General features: G+C 37.6%; 1 protein-coding gene across 1 annotated transcript in view; it reads right to left on the minus strand.

Moving 5' to 3' along the window:
- Window positions 1-302: 302 nt before the first annotated feature.
- Window positions 303-26,419, minus strand: part of LOC144967658 (uncharacterized) — a 40,353-nt gene continuing 14,236 nt past the window's right edge. Inside the window, exons 2-8 of the mRNA XM_078905187.1 lie at window positions 8,022-8,203; window positions 7,069-7,268; window positions 5,204-5,392; window positions 4,364-4,507; window positions 3,412-3,505; window positions 2,492-2,616; window positions 303-1,931 (exon numbers count right to left, since the gene is read on the minus strand). Of these exons, the coding sequence (XP_078761313.1) occupies window positions 573-1,931; window positions 2,492-2,616; window positions 3,412-3,505; window positions 4,364-4,507; window positions 5,204-5,392; window positions 7,069-7,268; window positions 8,022-8,203 (2,293 nt within the window). The 3' untranslated portion in view covers window positions 303-572. The remainder of the gene's footprint in view (window positions 1,932-2,491; window positions 2,617-3,411; window positions 3,506-4,363; window positions 4,508-5,203; window positions 5,393-7,068; window positions 7,269-8,021; window positions 8,204-26,419) is intronic.

A 26,419-nucleotide genomic window follows, 5' to 3' on the forward strand; every position in this document is an offset into this window, starting at 1 on the left:
GATACATGAAGACTACGACTTTCCCCATTTGTATGTAGATGATACATGAAGACTACGACTTCCCCCATTTGTATGTAGATGATACATGAAGACTATGACTTCCCCCATTTGTACGTAGATGATACATGAAGACTACGACTTTCCCCATTTGATAGTAGATGATACATGAAGACTATGACTTTCCCCATTTGTATGTAGATGATACATGAAGACTATGACTTCCCCCATTTGTACGTAGATGATACATGAAGACTACGACTTTCCCCATTTGTATGTAGATGATACATGAAGACTATGACTTTCCCCATTTGTATGTAGATGATACATGAAGACTATGACTTTCCCCATTTGTACGTAGATGATACATGAAGACTATGACTTTCCCCATTTGTACGTAGATGATACATGAAGACTACGACTTTCCCCATTTGTACGTAGATGATACATGAAGACTATGACTTCCCCCATCTGTACGTAGATGACACATGAAGACTACGACTTTCCCCATTTGTACGTAGATGATACATGAAGACTATGACTTCCCCCATCTGTACGTAGATGATACATGAAGACTATGACTTTCCCCATTTGTATGTAGATGATACATGCCCGCCTCTGCTTGTCTTGGATCCGGACTCGAGATGTTGACCCAGTCCGTCACTCCTTGCCAGGGGATTCAATGACAGCGACATTTTGTCCCCTCCCCGACTGGTCACTGCAAAACTGTCTGACAAGACGGATGACCCACGCCTGAAGGTTGGTCTCTGACTGTATCCTTCCTCCCCTAACACCGACAAGGCTTTCACATTTCTTGAAATTTTATTGTGAGGATCTTCCAGGTCACTATCCGATCTGGTTGACAAATGTCTGCCATGCATCGATTTGGAGGTCGTTGCAGAAATTCCAGGTAGAATGTTTCGGTTTCCAATATTGAGCCCCTTCCCAGACAGTTGTGGAATATTTCTGCCATCTGCCATTCCTAAAGCTGCCAGAGTGAATGTTGAGCCCGTTATGTGAAGGGACCCGGGTTCAGATCTCCCAGTTTGTGGTTGCTGCAATTGATTCATAGCACGACGATGAGCTCCCATGATGGCCTTGGTGGGGATGTAACTGGATGATGCAATAGACAAACGATCGTCCTCATCTGTTGTACAATTTTCATCTGACGTAAGCCAAGACGTTTCATTGAGAGCAAACCGAGTGCCACTCTTCCTTCTTCCTCTGGGTTTTTTAGAACTTTTAGAATGTTTCCCACTGGCCCGACTGGAATTAATCGGTTGAGTTACTTTGGACAGGGGACGAACACTGGGTCTTCGAGGACTTCTCGTGAAGCTGCTCTGTCGACTAAAATTGCGACCACTCTCAGATCCCAACCTCCCCTTTTTCTTTTTCTCGTGGTTCTCTCCCTTGATAGCCTTACCGAGTGCTAAAGTCATTACCCCAGCATCTTCCCTGGGGCTGACATAAAACATTGCTTGTCTGACTAGGTCATTGGAATAAGGCACCTCCAAAACTCTGGAAGACATTGTCCTGGTATCCCCACCCCCACCCCCCATTCTGATGGAATCCCTATGACTGGAATGATAATGGCCACTGCTGCCATCCACGAACATTAAAGAGTCTTCGCTGCCTCCTTGATTTGGTTTCAACTTGAGTCGGTCGTTTAATTTTGATTCCTTCAGACCATTTGACGAAGTGGACGATGAAAAATCGTCGTTGATGTTGCTGTTACTGGAGATGCCTTGGAAATTAAAGAGCATGTCGGAATCTTGTGGGGGTTGTGGCTTGGCCAGGGTAGATTTGAAAAGGACCACAATGACCGAGATGTTGTCTGACGAGCCCAAATCTCTAGCCTGGTTGACCAATCCATTGGCCACATCTTCAAGTCCACCTGGGGATGTGTTGGCGTGTTTGTAGACGTGCTGGGCAACCTGGAATATAGCAGAGTTCAAATGAATATTTTAAAAATAAATAATATTATTAGGATATTTAGGAAAAAATTGTTTTACTCAAAACACTGATTGAGACAACAAAAAATGAGAATTACTAATGACTCTTTGTTCGACGCCATTTGTAAATTTCCAAGATTTGTAACAGAACTGAGGTGAAAATTCACCGTTGCCATGGAAACAAAATTGGCGTAAAATTGAGTCACGAATTCAAGAAATGTTTTGTTTTAGAAAATCACCAAATTTCCACCCACACATAAATATGGTAACAATAACAATGGAATATGTTTGAATACGTACCAAAATGTATCGTTTGAATAAAATTGAACCATAATATGCTGGATTAAAAACTTCATAAATGAAACATTAAAATAGAAAACTTTAAGGAAAATCTTCAAACTAAAAGATTGAAAGAAATTCATGAAATAAAAACTCTGTATGAAGGTTTGTGATGATGATGATGATGATGATGATGATGATGATGATGATGATGATGATGATGATGATGATGATGATGATGATGATGATGATTTGGTATCTACCTGGGAAGGAGACATGACATCCCACAATCCATCACAAGCCAGGACCAGATACTCTTCCTCTCCATTCATCACAACCGTTGTCACGTCTGCATCGCTACAGATGAAAGGTTTGTGTGGAGCGTCACCTGGAGAAAAGAGTACACGTCACCATTGAATGTTATGCAAAATTATATTTCCAAGACGTTCTTACAGTCAATTTCCATCAATACTAAAAGGGAAAATAAAAGCTCTAATTTTATTTGTGTTTTATTTAGTCTTTTTAATAAAGGAAGATGTAATGAAGTTTAAATTGGCCATGTGTGCCCATTTCTGAGCAAAATTGAAATATTTTTAATAACTTTTTCTCAAAATTTTGCTTTAAAAATCCAAACCTGGAGTTTTAATAAATCCAAATTTAACCAAATTTGCTCCTCAAAAATAAACAATGTGCACTTAATTGCAGGTCTGATAGCCCACATTGTTATGGGCTCATTGATGTAATGGAAATACTCTCAACCAACACAAAACATTTTTCATGACAGCAATGTAAATCAGGCCCCATGGTAATGTTCAGTAATCAGACCTGCATATATTAATATGTGCATCTAGGTATACACCGATTAAACCCGTGTGTAAAAGACTGCTCTGTAAAGACAGCAAAGCCCAATTGAAGGAGCCAAGCCCAATTCACTCGTTCAGCATCATCCATTCCACCTGCCCCCCCCCCCCCCCCCCCCCCCCACTCACCAATGGCTCTGGACACCGATATGTTTCCATTCACCCTCCAGGCCCCATAAAATATGACACAGCCTCCCAGTTCCTGCCCCCCCCCCCCCCCCACCCACTCACCAATGGCTCTGGACACCGATATGTTTCCATTCACCCTCCAGGCCCCATAAAACATGACACAACCTCCCAGTTCCTGCCCCCCACCCACTCACCAATGGCTCTGGACACCGATATGTTTCCATTCACCCTCCAGGCCCCATAAAACATGACACAACCTCCCAGTTCCTCGATGCGCCGTTTCTCATCCTAGGTGGAAATAGACAAGTCAAATTATTTTTTATCAGAGTGAATTCTAAGTTGCTAGAAGCAGTGAATTTGAAAAATTCTTGAACAAAGATAAATGGAACAGCTCCAAAAAAATAAAAACAAACAAAATAATTAACAATGAAAGCTTCAGGCACAAAACCCGTCTTCAGCAAACTATTCCAGACATGAAAAAAGGACTCTGTACATCCAGTTAGGTTAAACAATGGAAAACTCAAAACCTTCAAAGTCTGTTCTGATATGCCTAATTCTATTGACAATAAACATACTTGCTTGTTAACTGTTCTAGATCTTTCCTCTGCATTAAATATAATTGACTATGAAACTTTACTCCATCAGTTAAATGTCACTATTAGTATCAAAGGCACGGCGCTAGAATAGTTCAAATCTTACCTTGGATTTAGAACATAAACTATTTATAGAAGTAGACGATCAGCAGATGAATTTTGCAAATTGTATGGGTTCCCCCAAGGATCTGTCCTTGGGCTATTATTTTTACTTTATGTGCAAAGCCAATTTCTAAACTTTTAATAACAACGATATAAAATTGCTACTTTAATGATGATGACACATAAAGGTATAAAAATGATACACCTGATATTTGTCATTCACAAACTTTCAGCAAAACCGTGGTTGATATTATTTTTAATGGATGGATGTAAACAAATTGAAATGTAATAATGACATTTGTCTTTACAGATTTATCTGTAGTTTACATTAAACTTCAATATTGTTGTTTAGGTATGAAGGAAAGGATTAGAATTTGAAATTAATTGATTTGATTTAAATAATGCAAAGACAAGATCATTCTATTTTGTATAAAGATGAATCTAAACATACCTCTCGTTCTGGTTTGTGAGCACTCATGACTTGCATGGCCTGCCCACTCCTGACCAAAATGGCCTGTGAGTCCCCCAGCCAACCAATGTAGATCTTACTTTCACGAATTAGAACGTTCACACCAGTGGTACCGCTACGTAAGCCCTGGGGAAATAAACGGAGGATGGAAGGTGGTTGAACTTTAATAAGTGAAATAATACATAACTGTATGTCATGTGACTCCTGGGGACCAATCAGTGTTATACATGAATCTAGAAATAAGAAAAACATGGGATGTGACAACAAAATAATTCTACCATTTTCAAGAATCGATTCATATCTAAATCCACTCTTTCCCTCTACAATTCAACTTTGGAACAACCTCGCGAATGACATTGCAGAAATAATCTCTAACAAAACATTCCATTGAATGATTCAATTCGACATTGGTGATAACTAAAAAACCCCGTTTCTAAATGTGTCCCTGCATGTACTAGTGTGTGTTTACGTTATTTTCGTATAGGAATGTGTGTAGGGGAGAAACAAAATGAAATTGTAAACTATGGATCAATCATCAAACAATTAGGGCTATTACTAAATGGCGATGACGATGATGATGACGATGATGATATGATGATGATGATGCTGACAATGGTGCTGATAATGATGATGATAACAGAGGCTCTCTTGGAGAAAATGGTTAAATCTGCATTTAAGAGGAGGAATTATGATTTTCAAGAAATCAGATTCACCTTCCATAAGGTTGTATAAAACTGTGCAGTATAAATTATTCTCCCACTCCCCCTAAGATTAATTCAATAAAAAGGCAAAAATAAGTTCCTTGTATGCTAATGTACTTACCTCCCTTTTTGCCTTTTCCAGAAACCGAGTGTCTGTGGACTTGTACGCCTGCTTAATGGCCTGGGCAGGGTCAAGGTCGAAGCTCTCATCGGCCACTAGATGGCAGTGAAAGTGTTTGGCCGCATAGTCAGCAGCCTCCAGACCTCCATGGCCGTCGAACACGGCAAAGAACGACTGGCTAGGGGAATCCTGAGGATTTCAAACAAAACGTCATAAAGTTTAAGTCTATGTGCGGCTATGTAGTCTTGTGGTACGATACTCTCTTTCAGATTGGAAGGTCCTGGGTTCGAGATTCACTCGGCGTACAGTTGAGTCCTTAGAAAGAGCTCTTTACTCACATTCTCTCATCATACTCAGGTGTAACATGAGTACCTGGTCGTTAACAACATTGTCTCTGTATGAAAAAATTGTAATATCGCCTAACAGGGGTCGTGTCTCGTCCTACATGCCAAGTGTTGTTGTTGGCCACGGACCCCTTGTAAAGCAATTTGAGCACGTTTAGTGGATATTGTGCTATATAACAGCTCAAGGACCGTTCTAGCAGTCCTATTCTGAATTCATTGAACGTTGTTAAAATGTGCTTTGTACTAATCAAGCATCACAATTTAATGCATTATAATTTAATGATGAAGTATTCAAGGAATCGAGAAAAAGGGGGTTCTCAATGGCTCAGTGGTAGAGCAATTTATTCACACACAAAGGGACAAGAGTTAAATCCTGTGTAAGGTTGAGATTTTCTTCTGATCCATCTGTCCACCCAGCAGTGAATGGGTAGCTGAGTCTGTTAGATCCAGAAGAGGAATTCTGCAATGGACTAGCATCATGTCCAAAGGGTAGCAAGCAATTGCTTTTGTCTGTCTCCCGCTAGTAAAACCGAGATAAACTCCAGCTCCACTGGCCCAATGGCTCTGAAGGATTATTTACCACATAGAATCAAGAGGTGCCAGAGGAAACAGAAAATGGCAACACTTGGTGGTGAAAGGAGTCGATGCCCTGATAGTGAGTAGCACAACCACAGATATCAGATGAAAATCTCTTTGTCTCTGAACTCACTCAACCCTAACACCGATTATATCCGTAGTTTACTCGGGTTACTTTTACCCCATGCCTATTTATTACATTTTTCTGAGACAAATTATAGTCGTAGTATCAAAGCTAATGTTTTTAGTTTGTATATGTTAATGATAGTTGAATAAAACTATCTATGTACATGCTCATTTTTAATACATTTTTTTCCAATTTTGAAAAGTATCAAAAATCTCTAGGATTGAGTGAGTTAATTTATAAACAATGGCTAGTCCTCCGCATTCTTTTCTTATCTGAATCTGAATCTGAATGTTACTCGAAGTCGACTCAATTCTGAGTATTTGTATTCGAGGGCGGAGAGACTTGTTGAATGTGACAGCCATTGTTGGTGTTTATATTAAGAATTTTGATAATCTTCGCTTGAAGGTTTCTAAATCTGTTGTGTCCCCACACGATTCAGGAAGAGTGTTCCAGTCTATGAGATAGCACGGGGTGCAAATGAATATTTGAAGATGTTTGAATTTGTAGTTTAGTGTTTTAATGTTTTTGAGTGGGTTTTTCTTTGAATTCGTGAATTTTGTTGTATGTCTAGTTGTTCTGATGAGATGGCCGTCATTTTGTTTGTAATTTTGAACATGAGAGTAAGTCATCGTTCTTTCCATCTGCCTTGTAGGGGATTCCATTCAAGCTGTGTGATCTTGTCTGTTACGCTGCTATGGGGGTGGAGTCACTCAAGACAAATCAGCAGCATGGCGCTGGACAGCTTCAATTGCTTTATGTCAGATTGTAGGTGTGGGTCCCAAAATGTATGGGAATGATCTAAGCTTGATCCTACCTACCTTCAAATCAAAAAGAACGTTGAGATCTGTGAGAACCACATGGCGATCTTCCATCTTCCGTCGTGAGTTTTTGATAGCATGTGAGCAGACGTGGAATTTGACAGGAGGTTTGACAAAGACAGGTGGTGCCACACTCCACGTCTTGACAGTCGAATGGATGTGGGACACCAGCTCTGGCAGAATCTTGGCACAGGACAGCTCTGGGGTGGGGATGGGAAGGGATTGAAGACATGTTGACATCAATCAGAGGAAATGAAATATTGTTATAATCAAAATACATTAAATATGTAGGCATTTTCTATATATTTTTTTTCATGTATTTGAAAGGGAAAATGCTCCTATTCTTCCTCCTCATCTTCCTTGTGCAGATATGTGGTCTAGTGTCGCCTTCAGATCAGAAGGTCATGGGTTCAAGTCCCGAGCAGCACATAGTTGAGTACTTGGACAGGGCTCTTTACTTGCATTCTCTCACTGTACTTGAGCTTTTTCTTTTATATAATGCAATATCCACTCATCGTGCTCAAAGCGCTTTACAAAGAGTCCCTGACCAACAGCAGCACATAACATGTAGAACAAGACAGCGTTGTCTCTGTCAGAAAAATATTGTTATATCTCCTAACAGGCGTCATGTCTCGTCCTACATGTTAAGTGTTGCTGTTGGCTAGAGACCCCTTGTCAAATACCTTGAGCACACTGGTGGGGGAAAATCATAATTTCATTTAAATTTCATCCAAAATCTTGAAAAACACACAATGCAAACCTGGAATGGGGACAAGTTTGTCCTAAAAATAAACAAATCTCTTAATATATAAAAGCAGAGATTTCAGTCCGGAAAAGGGGGGGGGGGGGTTAAAGATCTCATGTAGTGTTTGTAACTGCTTATAACCAAGTGGGACACTCAATTCTCCATTATCCTACTTGTCTCTATAAAACTTTTTTTCTTTTACACTTACGTATAATATTTGCATTTTCAAAATGGTCTTCGTCACTACTGGGGTTACTGTCAACATCGTCTGCATTCTCATCGCTGCCTTTATCGTCAGACTCCAGATAGAAGTCTGTCAGATTGACCACTGACAGGAAGTTCTTGAGAACGGCTCTGGCCAGCTGGGATATCAAGCCGTAGGGGCATTCGCTGGTGAAGACAAGAAAAGATTTTTAATATGTATGGTCTGATTAATCATTATTAGTTTAGGCTATAGCCATTCTCACCCTGAATCAGGATTGTAAATATCAATGATGTACAGACCTGTCAAACAATCATGAACCAGTCTCTATAATGGAATGGCAATATGTCAAATCGCCATAGTCATTCAGGCCTACCATCAAAAGCTAAAACTCTCTCTCTCTCTCTCTCTCTCTCTCTCTCTCTCTCTCTCTCTCTCTCTCTCTCCTCTCTCACTCTGACTCTCTCTCTCTCTCTCTCAGAGAGAGAGAGATCTGCATGGAGAGGAGATGAGAGAGAGAGAGAGAGAGAGAGAGAGAGAGAGAGAGCAGGAAAAATCCGAATTTGAAGAAAAATTATGTCAAAACCGAAAATGATTTTTTAAAACTTTTATTGTGTATGATTGGTCACTTTCATATAGATCAGAACTAATGTACTATAGTTCTGTTTGAACACTGACCATTTCAAGGTTTAAAATAAACCGAAATAGACCGAATTTGAGCCTATAAAAAAATTAGAAATATGATATTGTATAAATGGCGGATTTGGTTATCATTTTTTTAAAAATATGTTACTAAGCCTTTGATTATTCCCTTTGTTTATTGCAGTTTTTCTTTTGCTTTATTTTGTTGTTTTGTATATTTGTTGTTGTTAGGACGTGTTATTTTTGTTTATCATTTTTTAAATGCTTGTATTTGTTTTTGTTTTCTATCTCTATCTTTTTAATCACCCAATCCTAAACTAAATTCCAAAGCAGGTTGATTCTTTTTCTTTCTTTTTTTTTTTGGGGGGGGGGGGGGTGGGAAGGGTGGTATTTTTTTCTACCTGTTGTGTCCGCCATTGTACCATTCCCCATTTTCAGACTTTTCAATAATCATTTGTTTATCGAATCCCTCTTCTTACAAGCGTTGTGTGAAGAGTAACCATCTCTCATAGAGTCAGTCACTAAACACTAGTTTATTTCCTCCATGCTATCTCTACAGACATTGTTGTTATTCAATCCACAATGCCTCCTTATTCAATACTCTATACTACCACACGTTTGTTTCCCTTGGCCTGGCGGACTGACTAATTAGGCACCGTCGTCGATGTTCTTACCCGATTTCAAGACAATTATGTCACGAGTTTTGCCGTCACTGCCCTCAAATCAACGGATTAGCCAACGAGTAAATGTCTGACGTGAATATCGGATTATCGTTCCCGTTACATCGGACACAGGCGATACGATACCCACGTAGTGTAGTGTAGTAAGTGGCTAGTTACCGTAACGGGAAAACAATGATCTATGGATCAAGTGCACGGTTGTCAGGTTGGATTTCTTTAAGCCAAATTCATAATCATTAACAACAACAATAATAATAATAATAATAATAATAATAATAATAATAATAATAATAATAATAATAATAATGATGATGATGATGATGATGATGATGATGATGATGATGATGATGATAATAATAATAATTATAATAATCTGAGGAGTCCATTTTTTCATCATTCAGACAAAACTCTAAATTTTATTATTATTTCTTTAAAAATATTTTATAATTATTTTTTTTTGTCTTTATGTAGTAACTTCAAGAGGAAAATGCTTGTCTTGTTTGCCTCGTAGTCGTAGAACAATAACCTGAGCCTTTTGAAACGTTTCAAACTTCAAATTTTCCCTGTATATTTTATCGAGGCCAACAGATTAAAAGTAAAAGTAGTCCTTCAGAGCCACTAGGCTCATGGACCTGGAGTTTATCCCGGTTTCTATAGCGTGAAACGGACAATAGAAATTGCGCTAGTCTATCGCAAAGTACTTTTTGCTAGATCTAAGAGACCCAGCCATCCGATCACTGCTGGGTGGACAGAGGGTCAGAAAAAAATCTCGACTGCACCCGGGATCAATCTTGATAAATTTGCGTGTGAACCAAGCACTCTATCGACTGAGCTATCCAGATCCCCGTACAATAGATTGCTTGAAAAAAAAAATCATTTCTTTCAATAATCCACATAGATAAAACTCACAGGCGACACATTTTCAAAATGTAATATTAAATCTCTTATCCTTTTTTTTTTTTTTTTGGGGGGGGGGGGGGGGGGTCCGAATTTCTGGTTTATTTTGGGGCGAATAACTGTTTTGCCTTCAGGTGAATCCGCCACTGCTAATGGGATAAGAAAAATATTGATTTCTAATCTTGATATATATTGTGGCGTGAATATTGGTAATTTTGTATATTTCGCCACATGTTACATCATTCTCTGGCATCTTTTCTGACTGTTGGGCATTTTCTGGCAATTCGGGAGTCACGTAAGGCGGCGTCCTTGGTGCCTTTTTGCTTTGGCATGAAACCCACTGGGTCGAAAATGGTGTTTGGATCCGTCCCATCATAGGCAAATTGTTATAGAGCGTTCTAACGTCTCTATCTCATACTGAGCTTCAACACCAGTGTGTGTGTGTGTGTTTGTGTGTGTGTGTGTGTGTGTGTGTTTGAGTCTTGTGTGAGTGTGCGATTGAATTGGCGACTATGTGCTGGCTTGTGACAGCAACAATTCCAGTCCCAGAGTCAAGCTGGAGAAGTCTATTATACAAGAAAACAAACAAACAAAAACAACTCAGCAATCAGCCACTAAAAAAAAAATATTTAAAGATAAATAAACATTTAACTCACTCAACCCAAACACTGACTATATCCGTAGTTTACTAGGGTTACTTTTACCCCATGCCTATTTATTACAGTTTTCTGAGACAAATTATAGGCGTAGTATCAAAGCTAATGCTTTTAGTTTTTATAAATGTTGATGATAGTTGAATAAAACTATGCACATGCTCATTTTTAATACGTTTTTTCCAATTTTGAATAGTAGCAAAAGTCTCTAGGATTGAGTGAGTTAAAAACCAAAACAATCTGGCCGGCGGGCACGCCACATACAGACAAACAAACTAAAACAACACGAAGCTTATGGCTTAAGTCCCGATGATCTGGGAAAGGCTCTTTACTCGCATCCTCTTATCAAACTCAGATGCAATATGAGTATTACATTGTCATGTCTGTAATCGCGGTGTCTGTGTCGAAAAAGAATAAATTGTAATACAAGGATCATGTCTCGTTTCTATATTGTTAATTATTAGTGTTGTTAGCTTGGGTCCCTTGGTAAAGCGCTTTGAGTAAACATTGCACTATATAAAAGCTCATCTTTTGTTTTTGTTTTTGTTTTTTATGTACAGGTCAGACTACAAGGGATTAGACCAATGATTCCACAATCTCATTACGTCATCACTGTATTCCGTTGTGTCGTTTTAATGGTCTTACGGCGCTTGCAACACATTGATGTCATATCACCGCCAGTACAAAGGAAGAAAATGGGATAGTAAAAAAACTACAATTACAATTACAGCACCCAAGAAAAGGATAGACAAGGGGGATTAGATCAAATAGGGAACAGATGTAGATTCCAAGAGCATACTATCAGTGTACTTGGTTTGAGATCACCCAAATGTCTCATCCAGACACAAGTACAGTATCTCACAAAGAGGAATACACTCAAATGCTTAATTTAAAAAATCAGGATTCATAAGTAACAGAGAGATGATTTTTATTAAGAGAAAAATATGTCGTCAATGAACACTAATATTTTACATTTGACTGCTTCACCCTCCTCCAAGGATTCCGGCCAGGGCTAGGACAAACCATGTTATCTTATTCCAAGATAAAGATAGAGAGCAAATCGAGAAAACATAATATATAGGGGGGAGGAGAGGGAGAAGGGAGAATGGTATAGAAGACACAACAAGTGACGTCCTGCCCACCATAACAGGCCAAAAGATCCCACCCAGTGATTGTATTACTAGCACGACCATTAACTAGCCAATCAGAGTAGTATATGTGGCCGACAGTCTCATAACGGTGTCATTGTCGGCGTGGAAATATAAGCTTATCTTTTTAAAATTGAATTAAAATTGCCATCAAAAAGGAGAGTGAATTTTCTTCCTTGAGGTTGGGTTTTTTTTTTAAAGTAAAACATAATTATCCAAAACCTGGCTAAAAACTTTAGCATACGTAGTTTTCTTTACGACGGTGTGATGATGATGATGATGATGATGATGATGATGTTGATGTGGTTGATGATGATGATGATGATGATGATGATGATGATGATGATGATGATGATGATGATGATGATGATGATGAGCTTAAACATTGAGCTTTATATAGCGCAATATCCACTAAATGTACTCAAAGCGCTTTACAAGGGGTCCCTGACCAACAGCAACATTTAACATATAGGTAACAACAGGATATGAAGTGAGTAGAAAAGTGCCAGAAGACAATAGAGAATAAAACATTTTCGCGGCGGTGGTGGGGTTTGAACCTGCGACCTTATTGGTACGACAACTCCCCCTGGCAGGTGAGAGCGTGGCTCTACCGTGTGAGCTATCCACGAACACAAAAATATTCGTTTCAAACCCAAGTCATTTCTAGATCCCTCTCTCACCCACTTCTTGAGACCGCCGATTCGTTCGCACAACACCATCGCGAAGTAATTTTGACCAGCAGTTAAGCTTAATAGCCAATATTCTCAACACAAACATATAACATAGAAACGATTGAGACATTGAGTATGCTCCGGTGTATGGGGTGAGTTTTTAATTCAGAAAAGTGAGTGGAGCAGGCACTTATGTTGGTAACAACAAGATATGAAGTGAGTAGAAAAGTGCCAGAAGACAATAGAGAATAAAAATTTTTCGCGGCGGTGGTGGGGTTTGAACATGCGACCTTATTGGTACAACTCCGCCTGGCAGGTGAGAGCGTGGCTTACCGTGTGAGCTATCCACGAACACAAAAATATTCGTTTCAAACCCAAGTCATTTCTAGATCCCTCTCTCACCCACTTCTTGAGACCGCCGATTCGTTCGCACACCACCATCGCGAAGTAATTTTGATCAGCAGTTAAGCTTAATAGCCAATATTCTCAACACAAACATATAACATAGAAACGATTGAGACATTGAGTATGCTACGGTGTATGGGGTGAATTTTTAATTCAGAAAAGTGAGTGGAGCAGGCACTTATGTTGGTAACAACAAGATATGACGTGAGTAGAAAAGTGCCAGAAGACAATAGAGAATAAAAAATGTTCGCGGCGGTGGTGGGGTTTGAACCTGCGACCTTATTGGTACAACTCCGCCTGGCAGGTGAGAGCGTGGCTCTACCGTGTGAGCTATCCACGAACACAAAAATATTCGTTTCAAACCCAAGTCATTTCTAGATCCCTCTCTCACCCACTTCTTGAGACCGCCGATTCGTTCGCACACCACCATCGCGAAGTAATTTTGACCAGCAGTTAAGCTTAATAGCCAATATTCTCAACACAAACATATAACATAGAAACGATTGAGACATATATTAACATATAGGACGGGACATGATGCCTGTTAGCGATATTACAATTTCTCGGACAAAGACAACGCTGTTAACGGCCAGGTACTCATTTTACACCTGAGCACGGTGAGAGAATGTGAGTAAAGAGCCTATTCCAAGGACTCAACTATGCGCCGAGCGCGAGGCTCGAACCCAGGACCTTCCGATCCGAGAGCGAGTGTCATACCACTAGCCGCACGATGATGATGATTATGATGATGATGATGATGTTGATGCTACGATGATAATGCTATGTGATGTTGATGTGGTTGATGATGATGACGATGATGATTATGATGCTGAGGATGCTGATGATGATGATGTTGATGTGGTTGATGATGATGATGATGATGATGATGTTGATGATGATGATGATGATGTTGATGAGGTTGATGGTGATGATGATGATGAGGAGGAGGAGAAAGATATGATGATAATGATGCCAGGTACTCATTTTACACCTGAGCACGGTGAGAGAATGTGAGTAAAGAGCCTTTTCCAAGGACTCAACTATGCGCCGAGCGCGAGGCTCGAACCCAGGACCTTCCGATCCGAGAGCGAGTGTCATACCACTAGCCGCACGATGATGATGATTATGATGATGATGATGATGTTGATGCTACGATGATAATGCTATGTGATGTTGATGTGGTTGATGATGATGACGATGATGATGATGATGATGATGATGATTATGATGCTGAGGATGCTGATGATGATGATGTTGATGTGGTTGATGATGATGATGTTGATGTGGTTGATGATGATGATGATGATGATGATGATGTTGATGTGGATGATGATGATGATGATGATGATAATGTTGATGAGGTTGATGGTGATGATGATGATGATGATGAGGAGGAGGAGGAGGTGAAAGATATGATGATAATGATGACGACGACGACGACGACGACGACGAACTGATGAGGTATAGATAGAGGAGGATAAGAAGGAATGAGGATGAGGAGGAGGACGACGATGAGGATGATGATGATGATGATGATGATGATGATGATGAAGTTGATGAGGTTGAGGTTGATGATGATGATGATGATGATGATGATGATGATGATGATGATGATGATGATGATGATGATGATGAGGATGATGATGATGATGATGATGATGAAAATGACGGTATGATGATGATGATGATGATGATGATGATGATGATGTGGTTGATGTTGTTGTTGATGATGATGATGATGTTGATGATGATGATGATGATGATGATGATGATGATGATGATGATGATGATGATGATGATGATGATGATAAGATGATAATGATGACGACGACAACCTTGGTGAGGTATAGAGAGAGGAGGAGGAGGAGGACGAGGACGACGAGGAGGAGGAGGACGAGGACGACGAGGAGGAGGAGGACGAGGACGACGAGGAGGAGGAGGACGAGGATGAGGAGGAGGAGGACGAGGACGAGGAAGAAAAGAGGATGAATAGTTAAATAATGATTGCTTTCTAAGATTGTTGCAAAATAAAAAGAACAAAAACATAGACCAATGAAATCCCTAAACAACCACCGGAGAGAGGGGGGAAAACCCTCCATACGTCTGCTCCAATCGATCAGAAATCCCTCGAGAGATTCTAGACAAGGACAAAGTCGGCTTACTCTGTAATAATATTTTGACATCCGGGTTGCAAGTTTGGCGTATTTATGCCAAAATATGGTAAAAATAAAATAAAATAAAAGAAGATTTTTTTAAAAAATTATATAAATAAATTATTAAAAATAGCGTTTGACATTTGGAGTATTGTGATTGCCAAATTTCATTAAAAATAACTTAATTCTACCTTTACCTGGTAAAGTAAACCTTCAGAGACATACGGCTAAAGGAGCTAGAGTTTATCCCGGTTTCTCTCGCGTGAAACGGACAAAAACAATTGCTTGCTACTCTTTGGAGAGGACGCTAGTTTACGCAAACATATTTCCACCTTATCTGACAGGTTTGAGAGTTTATGCCAAGGTGAAGGTCATTTAAATCGATCGATATTTGAAGGACGGGTTGAGTTTTCTGGCCATTTTTTAAAAAATACGCGTCTTTCCAGAACAAGACAGTTAACTGGTTAAATACATCTACATCATCATCATAATCTGGGATACCTTCCGGCTTCATGGGTCTTAGTCTTATGGCTTTACATGTCAGAATAAAAAATTCCTAACGATCAGATTATAAGATGTCAATTTTTGATTTTCTGTTTCTCCTTCTTTCTTTCTTTCTATTTTTTTTTTTTTTATTTTAATTATTTATTTTTGGTGCGTGTGTGTGGGTTTTTATTGTTGTTGAATCTGCTGTGTTGAAATGTCATAGTTAACATTTCCTTGAAAACGAAGATGTCGGGGTTTGTTTGTGTTTTTTCCCCACTTGAGAAACGGATAAAACCAAATTATCTCCCTTTCGTGTTCAGAGTATTGCGTCTTGACGTCCTCATACTGGAGATGCCGTCTGGATGATGTTTGAAGTGTGCTGGCATGTCAAGGATGTTACTCTTGTAGATACAGGATAGATACAGGAATAGGATTATAACACGACTAGGGATTTTAGTGGTGGTAATCCTTAACGGATATATTATTGTGTTGATGTTGTTGTTGTTGGTAGTGGTGGTGGTGGTGGTGGTGTTATTATTCACATTGTTGTTGTTGTTGTTGTTGTTGTTGTTGTTGTTGTTGTTATAGTATGACGTTCAAGTGACAACATCATGACGTTGTCATCATCTTTATTATTATTGATGGAAAGTGTTAAGCGCATTTCCCCCATGAAGTGACGATTTGTGGTGGCAAAATGTCGATCTCACTTGGGACTTATCTTATCAGTCATCAAATCATATTATTAAATTTGTACTATTTTTCTTTATTTATTATTAGTTTGTTTAATCATGACATTTATCAATTTGACATAATCCACGATGTCAATATCCATATCATCAATGATTTTAGACAGCAATGAACACAGCACAACACGCAATAACTAGAAACTAAAAACACATAAATAAAATTCTAACAAATTTAATAAAATGATTTGATGACTGATCAGATAAGTCCCAAGTTAGATCGACATTTGCCACCACAAATCGTCACTTCATGGGGGAAATGCGCTTAACACATTCCATCAATAATAATAAAGATGATGACAACGTCACAGTGTTGCCACTTCAACGGTAGGGACCATGTTGACGACAACTACAACAACAACAACAATAAAAAAAAAAAAATTAAATAAAAATTAATAAGAATAATAAGAATAATGATGATGATAATAATAATAATAATAATAATAATAATAATAATTAATAATAATAATAATAATAATAATAATAATAATAATAATAATAATATAATAATAATAATAATAATAATAATAATGACAACCAATGGCGGATGTGCTAAAAATAGAGTCCACTTGGAGATAAAGAATGAAGGAGATGATAAAAGACTGAACACAACCACAACGCCAAGCTTGAAATGAACAAGATTCATTGTCTATTGATAGTATATAAGAAGTCACTGACAAGATTCCATACACCTATTCCCTTTCACGTCGGCCATCATCTGACAGTGGGAGCATGCCATATAGATAGTATGCGCTTGGCTTAGAAGCTCATAACATTGCCATCCGGAAGTATAACGGACCAACAAACAAAACTGTGTGTATCCATGAACGTTTATAGTCGGGTTAATACAGTTCAGTGAGCATTACTCATAAACGCGGATGGCAAAAAACAATAACAAAGACCTGAGTGACGTCATCTGCATACTATCTATTGACTCTTCTGTCTCACCAATACAAAACGGTTGCCCGGACCAGGCCAGTCGTAAACAACATGTACCTACGGCCATTGTTATCACCGCCATCAGACTTTCAGCTAGGCGTGAAATTGAACTAGGAGGTTTCCCGACGTTTTGATTCTGGTACAAAATAACAGATCGGGAAACAAGCACCGGTTGATGCAACGCGAGATTTCACAACAGAAACTGGAAACGTGTTTGATTGTAAAGATTATACTGAATGTGTCCCAACCATCGGGTAACCTCTGGTGTAATGGTAGCGTGTCTGACCGATAATCAGAAAGTCTGAGGTTCGATCCACAGTCGAGGCAGCTGATTTGTTTTGTCGGTTTTTTTTTTTCTTTTTGTTTGTTTTTGTTTTTTTTTTTGGATGATTTTTTTATTTTCTTCGTATTTTGTCTTTCTGTTTCGTACAGACCTTCTCAGAAATCAAAAGCATGGACAGTCAAAACCCGAATCATTCGATATTGATGTTATGTGTTTGGGTGAAATACTCACAACATCCGCCAGCCGGATATAACGTACCAACTACAAAACTATGCGTTTAGTTGAAGGTTTATTAGTCTGATTGGAGAACATACAACCGAAATGACTGTCTAAAAACAATAACAAAGGGCTGAGTGATGTCAATTTCGTTCCATCTATATGCCACAGAACCCGGATCAAGCTCTGATTACCGGCTTGCATTAGCCTACTTATGGATTGTGTTCTTTCCTCTCCTTTATACTATTTATTCTCGTCATCGCCATTCGTTACATGGTTCTCTGAAACACTGACAGGTACGAGTATTGAACACACGTGTCAATGTTTTCATTTCGCTCAAGGCTTGGCAGCCATATTGAATCCATCCGCCTGCTTCAATATCAAGTGCTATATAAGATACGTATTGTAACCAACGCAATATCAACACCTATCAAAAACGACCTTTCTAGTCGTGAGGTAACAAAACACATACGGGTAAATCACCACCCAGATAGAAGATATAGAAAAGTTGGCAGAATTAAGGATAAATAGAATTAAAAGATAAAAGAAAAAAAAAGAAAAGAAATAATGATAATAATAATAATAATAATAATAATAATAATAATAATAATAATAATAATAATAATAATAATAATAATAATAATAATAATAATTACATTATTATTATTTATTATTATATTATTATTATTATTATTATTATTATTATTATTATTTATTATTATTATTATTATTATTATTATTATCATTAATATTTTATTATTATGAAAATGACGAGATGATGATGATATAATAATTAATAATAATAATAATAATAATAATAATAATAATATAATAATAATAATAATAATAATAATAATAATAATATAATAATAATAATAATAATATAATATAATATAAATAAATATAGAAGAATGAAGAAGAGAATAGAAAATGAAAAGAAGAAAATAAAATAGAAGAAGAAAAAAAAAGAAAGAAAAATAAAATGAAAAAATAATAAAGAAGAAGAAGAAGAAGAAGAGAAGAAGAAGAAGAAGAAGAGAAGAAGAAGAAAAGAGAAGAAGAAAGAAGAAGAAGAAGAAGAAGAAGAAGAAAAGAAGAAGAAGAAGAAGAAGAAGAAAGAAGAAGAAAAGAAGAAGAAGAAGAAGAAGAAGAAGAAGAAGAAGAAGAAGAAGAAGAAGAAGAAGAAGAAGAAGAAGAAGAAGAAGAAGAAGAAGAAGAAGAAGAAGAAGAAGAAGAAGAAGAAGAAGAAGAAGAAGAAGAGAAGAAGAAGAAGAAAGAAGAAGAAAGAAGAAGAAGAAGAAGAAGAAGAAGAAGAAGAAGAAGAAGAAGAAGAAGAAGAAGAAGAAGAAGAAGAAGAAGAAAGAAGAAAGAAGAAGAAGAAGAAGAAGAAGAAGAAGAAGAAGAAGAAGAAGAAGAAGAAGAAGAAGAAGAAGAAGAAGAAGAAGAAGAAGAAGAAGAAATCCAACGCTGAAAAAGTCTACCCATGTTTCCATATTATAATATCATCTAGGCATTGACATCCTAAATTGATTCACCAAAAAACAAAATCAAATCGATATGTATGGAAATCAAAATTCAAATGATAACCACGTCTAGGGTCCTGGTGATTGAATCTACGTGTTCATATCGATACGTATAAATCGATACATAATCAAATTTAAAAAAAGTGAAAGACATCGGAGGAAGGGAGACGGGGTGAGTGACGTGTACAGATTGTACAGATGGTGAAAGAGAGACATATAGACAGAGAGAGAAGGGGGGGGGCACGCACACACACACACACACAGAGAGAGAGAGAGAGAGAGAGAGAGAGAGAAAGACCGAGAGACGCACAGAGAGAGAAGAGAGAAGGAGATGTACGAACACACAAACACAGATATATATATATATATATATATATATATATATATATATATATATATATATATATATATATATAAGAGAGAGAGAGAGAGAGAGAGAGAGAGAGAGAGAGAGAAGAGAGAGAGAGATACACATACACAGAGAGGGGGGGAGACAGAAAGAGAGAGAGAGAGAAAGGGGGGGGGCAGAGAGAGAGAGAGAGAGAGAGAGAGAGAGAGAGAGAGAGAGAGAGAGAGAGAGAGAGAGATATGAATTTCATACGAAAATTATTTTGATTCAAATCCGAATGTCACCCACCAAGCCACTCAAAGATGACAAATATTCCTGACAGATCGAATAAATATCGATGACGTCATACCAGCCACGAATGAACGATTTCAAGATATCGATTGTGATTGAAGTGTGAGCGGTGTAATGTGACGAGTGCCTGAATAAAACTCCAATTATAAAGAGACAGGTATTCCGATGAACCTCGACACCACGGACTGACTCATCAATCTATTTATAAACTACCTTTTCATACCTGTATTCTGCCTCGACTAAAATTGATTTCAAAATGAGCATTAACCCTGAAGTAGTCATTCAGATTAGGCCATGGAGCCGGAGTTCATCCCGGTTTCTAATTGCTTGCTACCCTGTGAATAGGACGCTAGTTTATTGAAAAGAAAAGTACTTTCCGCCAGACCTAACAGACCCAATCACTACACAATCTCGACTTCACCCGGAATCGATCTCGGTCCCTTTGAGTTTAAAGCGAGTGCTCTACCAACTGAACTATCGGGGGCCCCGATATCCACTAAACGTGCTCAAAAAGCTTTCCATGGGGTCCCCAGACAACAGCAACACTTAACAGACACGGCGAGACACAGCGCCTGTGAGGCAATAGTCTCTACATTTTTTTTCCTCAAAAGAGACAAAGAAGTTGTTAGCAGCCAGATACTCAATTTACACCTGTCTACGGTGAGATATATATATATATATATATATATATATATATATATATATATATATATATATATATATATATATATATATAATATATATAATACTAGTAAAAAAGCCCGCAATTTCGCGGGGAAAAAAACTATTTTCATTCGATATTGCCAGAATCATTTTCTTGATTAGCTTGATTACGATTAGATGCACATTTTAATCGATGTGCTTGTCGTCGCTGCCATGCTTTATTCGGCATGATTTTAGATTATCAGTCAGTAGATATCAATATCAATAAGTCGCAAGTCTTTACCATGCTTTACTTGGGAGTGCTTTGCACTACCTTCAATACTTCACAAATTAAAATGTCGGCCGAGAATCAAAACAATGGTCAAATTAGGACATTTTAAACTTTCACAAATCTGTCAAGGTTTGTTCTAGAGTTTTTAAAACGCTTTTATATGGATGACAAATTGAATAAATAAACGCCTTACAAAAGATCAACGGTGAAAATACAAATTGAATGAATACTGGGTATGTAGGAGCTTTCGGAATGTCTCCCCTTTACTTAACTTATGTGAGGTCAAATGAAAATCTGAAGCGGACGCGATAAATATCAAGTCCCCGAATCTGTCTACTTTTGGTTTGTACGGGCTAGAAGCTAGACAGAACCAATTGACAGTTTGCCGAAACATTTAAATAAATATTTCCCAGGGCAATAATTATCACATCGATGGCATAAAAACGACAGTAATAATAATAATAATAATAATAATAATAATAATAATAATAATAATAATAATAATAATAATAATAATAATAATAATAATAATAATAATAATAATAATAATAATAATAAAATAATAATAATAATAATAATAATAGATCTTTATTGTCCATAAATATGGACAATTATATTATCAGCAGTAATATTAGTTGATGTTGTTAATCGGTGAAACTTGTTTAAAATTTCTGTAAATCCGAATACCGTTATGTGATCAAGTGAATTATATCACTATGAATGTCACGATTTGCTGAAAAATGCCAATCTGACAGTTCCTAGCAAACAACCCCCCCCCCCCCCCCCCCCTGCTCAGGAATTTCTCTACTTGATGGACACCCCCCCCCCCCTTTTTTTTTCCACGCAACCACATTCCACAACACACATACACACACAAATATACACCACACACACACACACACACACACACACACGCACACACATAAACATACACGCAATGAGAACACACTACTACTACATAACAACACTGACCACCGCTAAATCAACACAACGGAAGTAAGGAGTCTACTGGACAGATAGAGTTGAGGGTGTGGCCATGAGATGTTAGTGTCTTCGGTAAATTTTTTATCATATCTGTTTGACTTAACGAACTTTCAAACTGACTTTAAATAATAAAAGGAAATCAAGTTATCTGTTTATCTATCTGTAAAAAATACATTTCTATTTTTCAAATCTTTCAGTAGAGTTGTGCGCCGTATCAATTTTTTTATTGACTCAAATAAGCACAAAGTTCTCCACAATGCTATATTTTTTAAAGAAAGGATATATATATATATATATATATATATATATATATATATATATATATATATATATATATATATATATATATATATATATATATTTCGTCTATCCGATCACAGTTGCAAATCTAAATCCTGGTAGACATCCCTCCACCCCCCACCCCTTCCTTATCCCTTCAATCTCGATGTTTCTAATGGTAAAATCAAACGACAATAATAACGGAATCAAATAAATGCCCGATCTTTGACCTGACTCAAAAGTCAAACGCAGACATTTTAATCCGTTATTTCAATTGATTTCTGTTGAGGAATTTATTCCTATTTAAACCCGGCAATCGACATTCGCGGGTCTTTTTGACCCGGTGACTTGAAAAGAGATGAGAAACTATTTATGGCAACGGAATTCAACAACTGCTGCCGTACTATTTTAAGATTTGGCCAGAAAACTCGTCCTTCAAATAACGATCGATTTAAATGACCCTCATCTTGGCAAAAATTCTCAAACCTGGGACTTCGCGAAGTTCCAGGTTTGACAGTTTGTCACGATGAGGGTCATTTAAATCGATCGATATTTGAAGGACGAGTTTTCTGACCAAATCTTAAAATATGGAGTTTTCCATAGTACGACAGTATATGGCTTTTCAGGACAAACAAATGTACAAATAATGACCATAAACATTTAACCCTTTAGGATCCACACTGGATTGTGTTTCAAGTCATAATTTCCCCCCGTCATTTTTATTTGTTATAACTGAAACCGAATCCTTTTCACCGAGAGAGAAGAAACAAAAATGTGATTTGGTGCTGTGTGGTAATTTATGTAGATAGCGCAAAAACAAAACAAAATAACAACAACAACAAAATAATAATAATATTATATAAAAAGAGAGAATGTTCAAAGTGATCATCAGAATGTCTCTGATGCAAAATCATTATTAATAAGTGATGTAGGCAGATCCAAATAACTCGATTTTAAAGGTAGCTACTAAAAGTCTGACAAATGAATTGCTCACCATGTTATATTATATAATTTGGGGCGGATCAGACCTCTGACGTCATCATGTAGGCTTCAGAGTTTTGATTCGCCGATCGTGAAAATCGAGACTTCAGAGGTTTGATCGGCCGACCATCAGTATGTAACTTTAGTTGGTTGGTCTTTAAAAAAAAACTGAATCCGTTCTCCTCGATGAAACAAAACACAATTCTCATATTTCTAGTACAAACTAAATTTTCAGCAACCAAACCAGCCCAATATAATACCGCACTGAGGTGGCAGGTTACAATTACATACAATATGGTCTCTGGTTGGAATTAAATCTAACTCTGCCTGTAAAAGGGCTGGTTATATTGATGCTATGGTTTTAGTTTGAAAAAAAAAAACAACTCACAACATCCGCCAGTCGGATATAACAGACGAACATACAATACTATGTGTACTCTTCAACGGTTATAGATGCTGTGCGCTTGGCTAAGAAACCCACAACATTGCCATCAGGAAATATAACACACCAACACACAAAACTATGTGTACTCTTCAACAGTTATAGATAGAATGAAGTTGACGTCACTCAGGTCTTTTTTTATTGTTTTTTTAATTTTTTTTGGTGTTTTTATTTTTTTTATTTTTTTTTGCCATCCGCGTATATGAGTAATTCTCATTAAACTGTATAAACCAGACTATAAACATTTAAGGTTACACATAGTCTTGTGTGTTTGTTCGTTATACATCCGGATGGCAATGTTGTGAGTTTCTTAGCCAAGCGCACACTATCTATAGTCTGATGAAGTGAGAATTATTCATTAAAAAATGGCGGGCTAAAAATACTAACAAAGAGCTGAGCGGCGTCAATTTCGTTCCTTCTGTAGGCCCCAATCGATAGATTCGATAAGCATTAGATGATTATGTATCTGCTTTCATATCTACACAACTTCCTCGTCCAATGAAAAGGCAATCGTGACCAGATCGAAACCCGTTCATTATTCATACAACAACAACACGTAGAAATCACAGAGATCCTTACAGTTAAATAAACATTCATTTGAATGCTGACATCATTCCAGGAGCTATACAACCAAACATTTGGTAACTCTTTATCGCCGTCGTCACGTTTAAGCGCCCATAACAGTAAAGATCACAGTGATTTATATATAATGTCGGAAAAAAATAAAACAAAGAAAAATTAAGAGCTAACGTCTCGACACGGTATTGTACAGAGGTCGACGTGTACATATTTGCAGGTCTGATCGTTATGGGCCCATTGTTGAAATGGAAATCTCAAAAAATGACGCAAAATATTGTCCATTATAACAACATGTTAAACTAGGCCCATAAGTGGGTTCGGATGTCAGACCTGCATATATGAACACGTCGGCGGGGTGATTTAGTAGCTGAAAAATAAATTTATAGATGTGTGTTAGGTCATTTATTTCATCGAGGAGAACGAATCCAGTTATTCTTTTGAAAAGAGCGACCAATCAAAATTGTCTATTTTCTGATCCTTTCCTAGTGGAATCCATTTTCCTCCATCTAGTTTGCCCAGGCATAATATCGGATAGAAACGGAGGGCCGCAATTGAGTATAAACTAAAGTCAGAATGAGAAGAACCAGGATTAGAAGGAGGAAAGGGTTTAAAGGGCAAAACACACACCTCTCAATGGAGCCACTGATTTTAAATCACATTTTATAAGTACGGCTTAAAATTCCATTTTAAGGATAAGGTGTCCCCCCCCCCCCACCCCCCACCACCAACAACAACACTACCATTTCTCCTCTCCAATTGGATTCAATAGTCTGATGTCACGTCACCCAGCAACGGCGGCCATCGTGGTTCTAAACAAAGAAAATCGGTACTTTTTATTCTTCATGCTGGCTAGAACTTTTCATGTCTTGTGATCAGAATGTGTAAAAGTCAAAACATGATCAGATTTATAATGGGTTTTTTTTTCTTCCTTTGGATACGCTTTTATGCTCGTCGGAGAAATATTTCATAAAGGCGTCTGCCATTGCTCCGATAGTTTAGAGCCAGTTACTAAGTTACCATGCGTCATTATGAGGGAAGTGACGGTGCGACTGTTGAAGCGTATTTGTTATTTGTCAATCTATTGTTTTACGTTTTGTTGGGGTTTTTTTTTTTTTTTTTTTTTTTTTTTTTTGTTTTTCTGTTGGGTTTTTTTTTTTTTGTTTGTTTGTTTTTCTGTTGGGTTTTTTTTTTTTTTTTTGGTTGATTTTGTTTGTTTTTCTGTTGGGGTTTTTTTTTTTTGGTTATTTTTTTGGGGGGGGTTTTTTTTGGTTTGTTTGTTGTTTTGTTGGGTTTTTTGGGGTTTTTTTTTTTTATTCCTTTTGTATTTTGGGGGAAAGGGGGAAGTTGTTTTCTGTTGGGGTTTTTAAAAAACTGTTTATTGATTTTGGGTTGTTTTTCGTTATAAAATCCCAGTAAATTGGATCATAGATGGGACCAGAACGACATATTTTGTAATATTTTGTGCCGAGATCCCGACTTAACGATACAACTTAAAGTCGATCATCGAGACACCTATTTTACACCCAAGAACGAATGTTACAAAGAGCCTTTTCCAATGAATCAGTTTAGAATCGACGGTCCGAGGGCGAATGGCAAATACCATACGGCCACAAAGCTGCACAAGCCTAGAGTATAACTCGACGTGTATGGTGCTTATTTATTTATGTACCATGTTGAAGAAGTGTTAACGACGAAACGCACCATATCGCCAGACTTGCCTTACTGTTGAGTCACTGCTCAACCATCAATGATAGCAATGGTAATGGTAGCACGTCTGACCGGTAATCAGGTCTGAAGTTCGATCCCCAGTCGAGGTCGGCTGATTTTCTGGGAAGGTTTTCTTTTTCTTGTATTTTTCTGTCTTGATTAACTTGTCTGGCACCTTTCATACACACTTGTTCAGATCTTTATCTTACACCGGTGTCTGCTCCTTAACTACTTAATTTGATATGCTCAACATTTATACGGTTTTTAAAAATATGTTTGGACTCCCATTTCAAGAAAAAGAGAGGTGGAGACAGGAAACGTGCACATAGTTTACACTCACAGATTTCTAGATATGTTACTAAAATAGACAGCTGTGTTTTCACTACAATTTATTGATACGACCTTGACCCGTAAAGTGC

The sequence above is a fragment of the Berghia stephanieae genome, chromosome 3, assembly GCF_034508935.2.
Source record: "Berghia stephanieae isolate SIO BIC M18660-M18661 chromosome 3, UCSD_Bste_1.3, whole genome shotgun sequence".
Taxonomy (NCBI): Eukaryota; Metazoa; Mollusca; class Gastropoda; order Nudibranchia; family Aeolidiidae; genus Berghia; species Berghia stephanieae.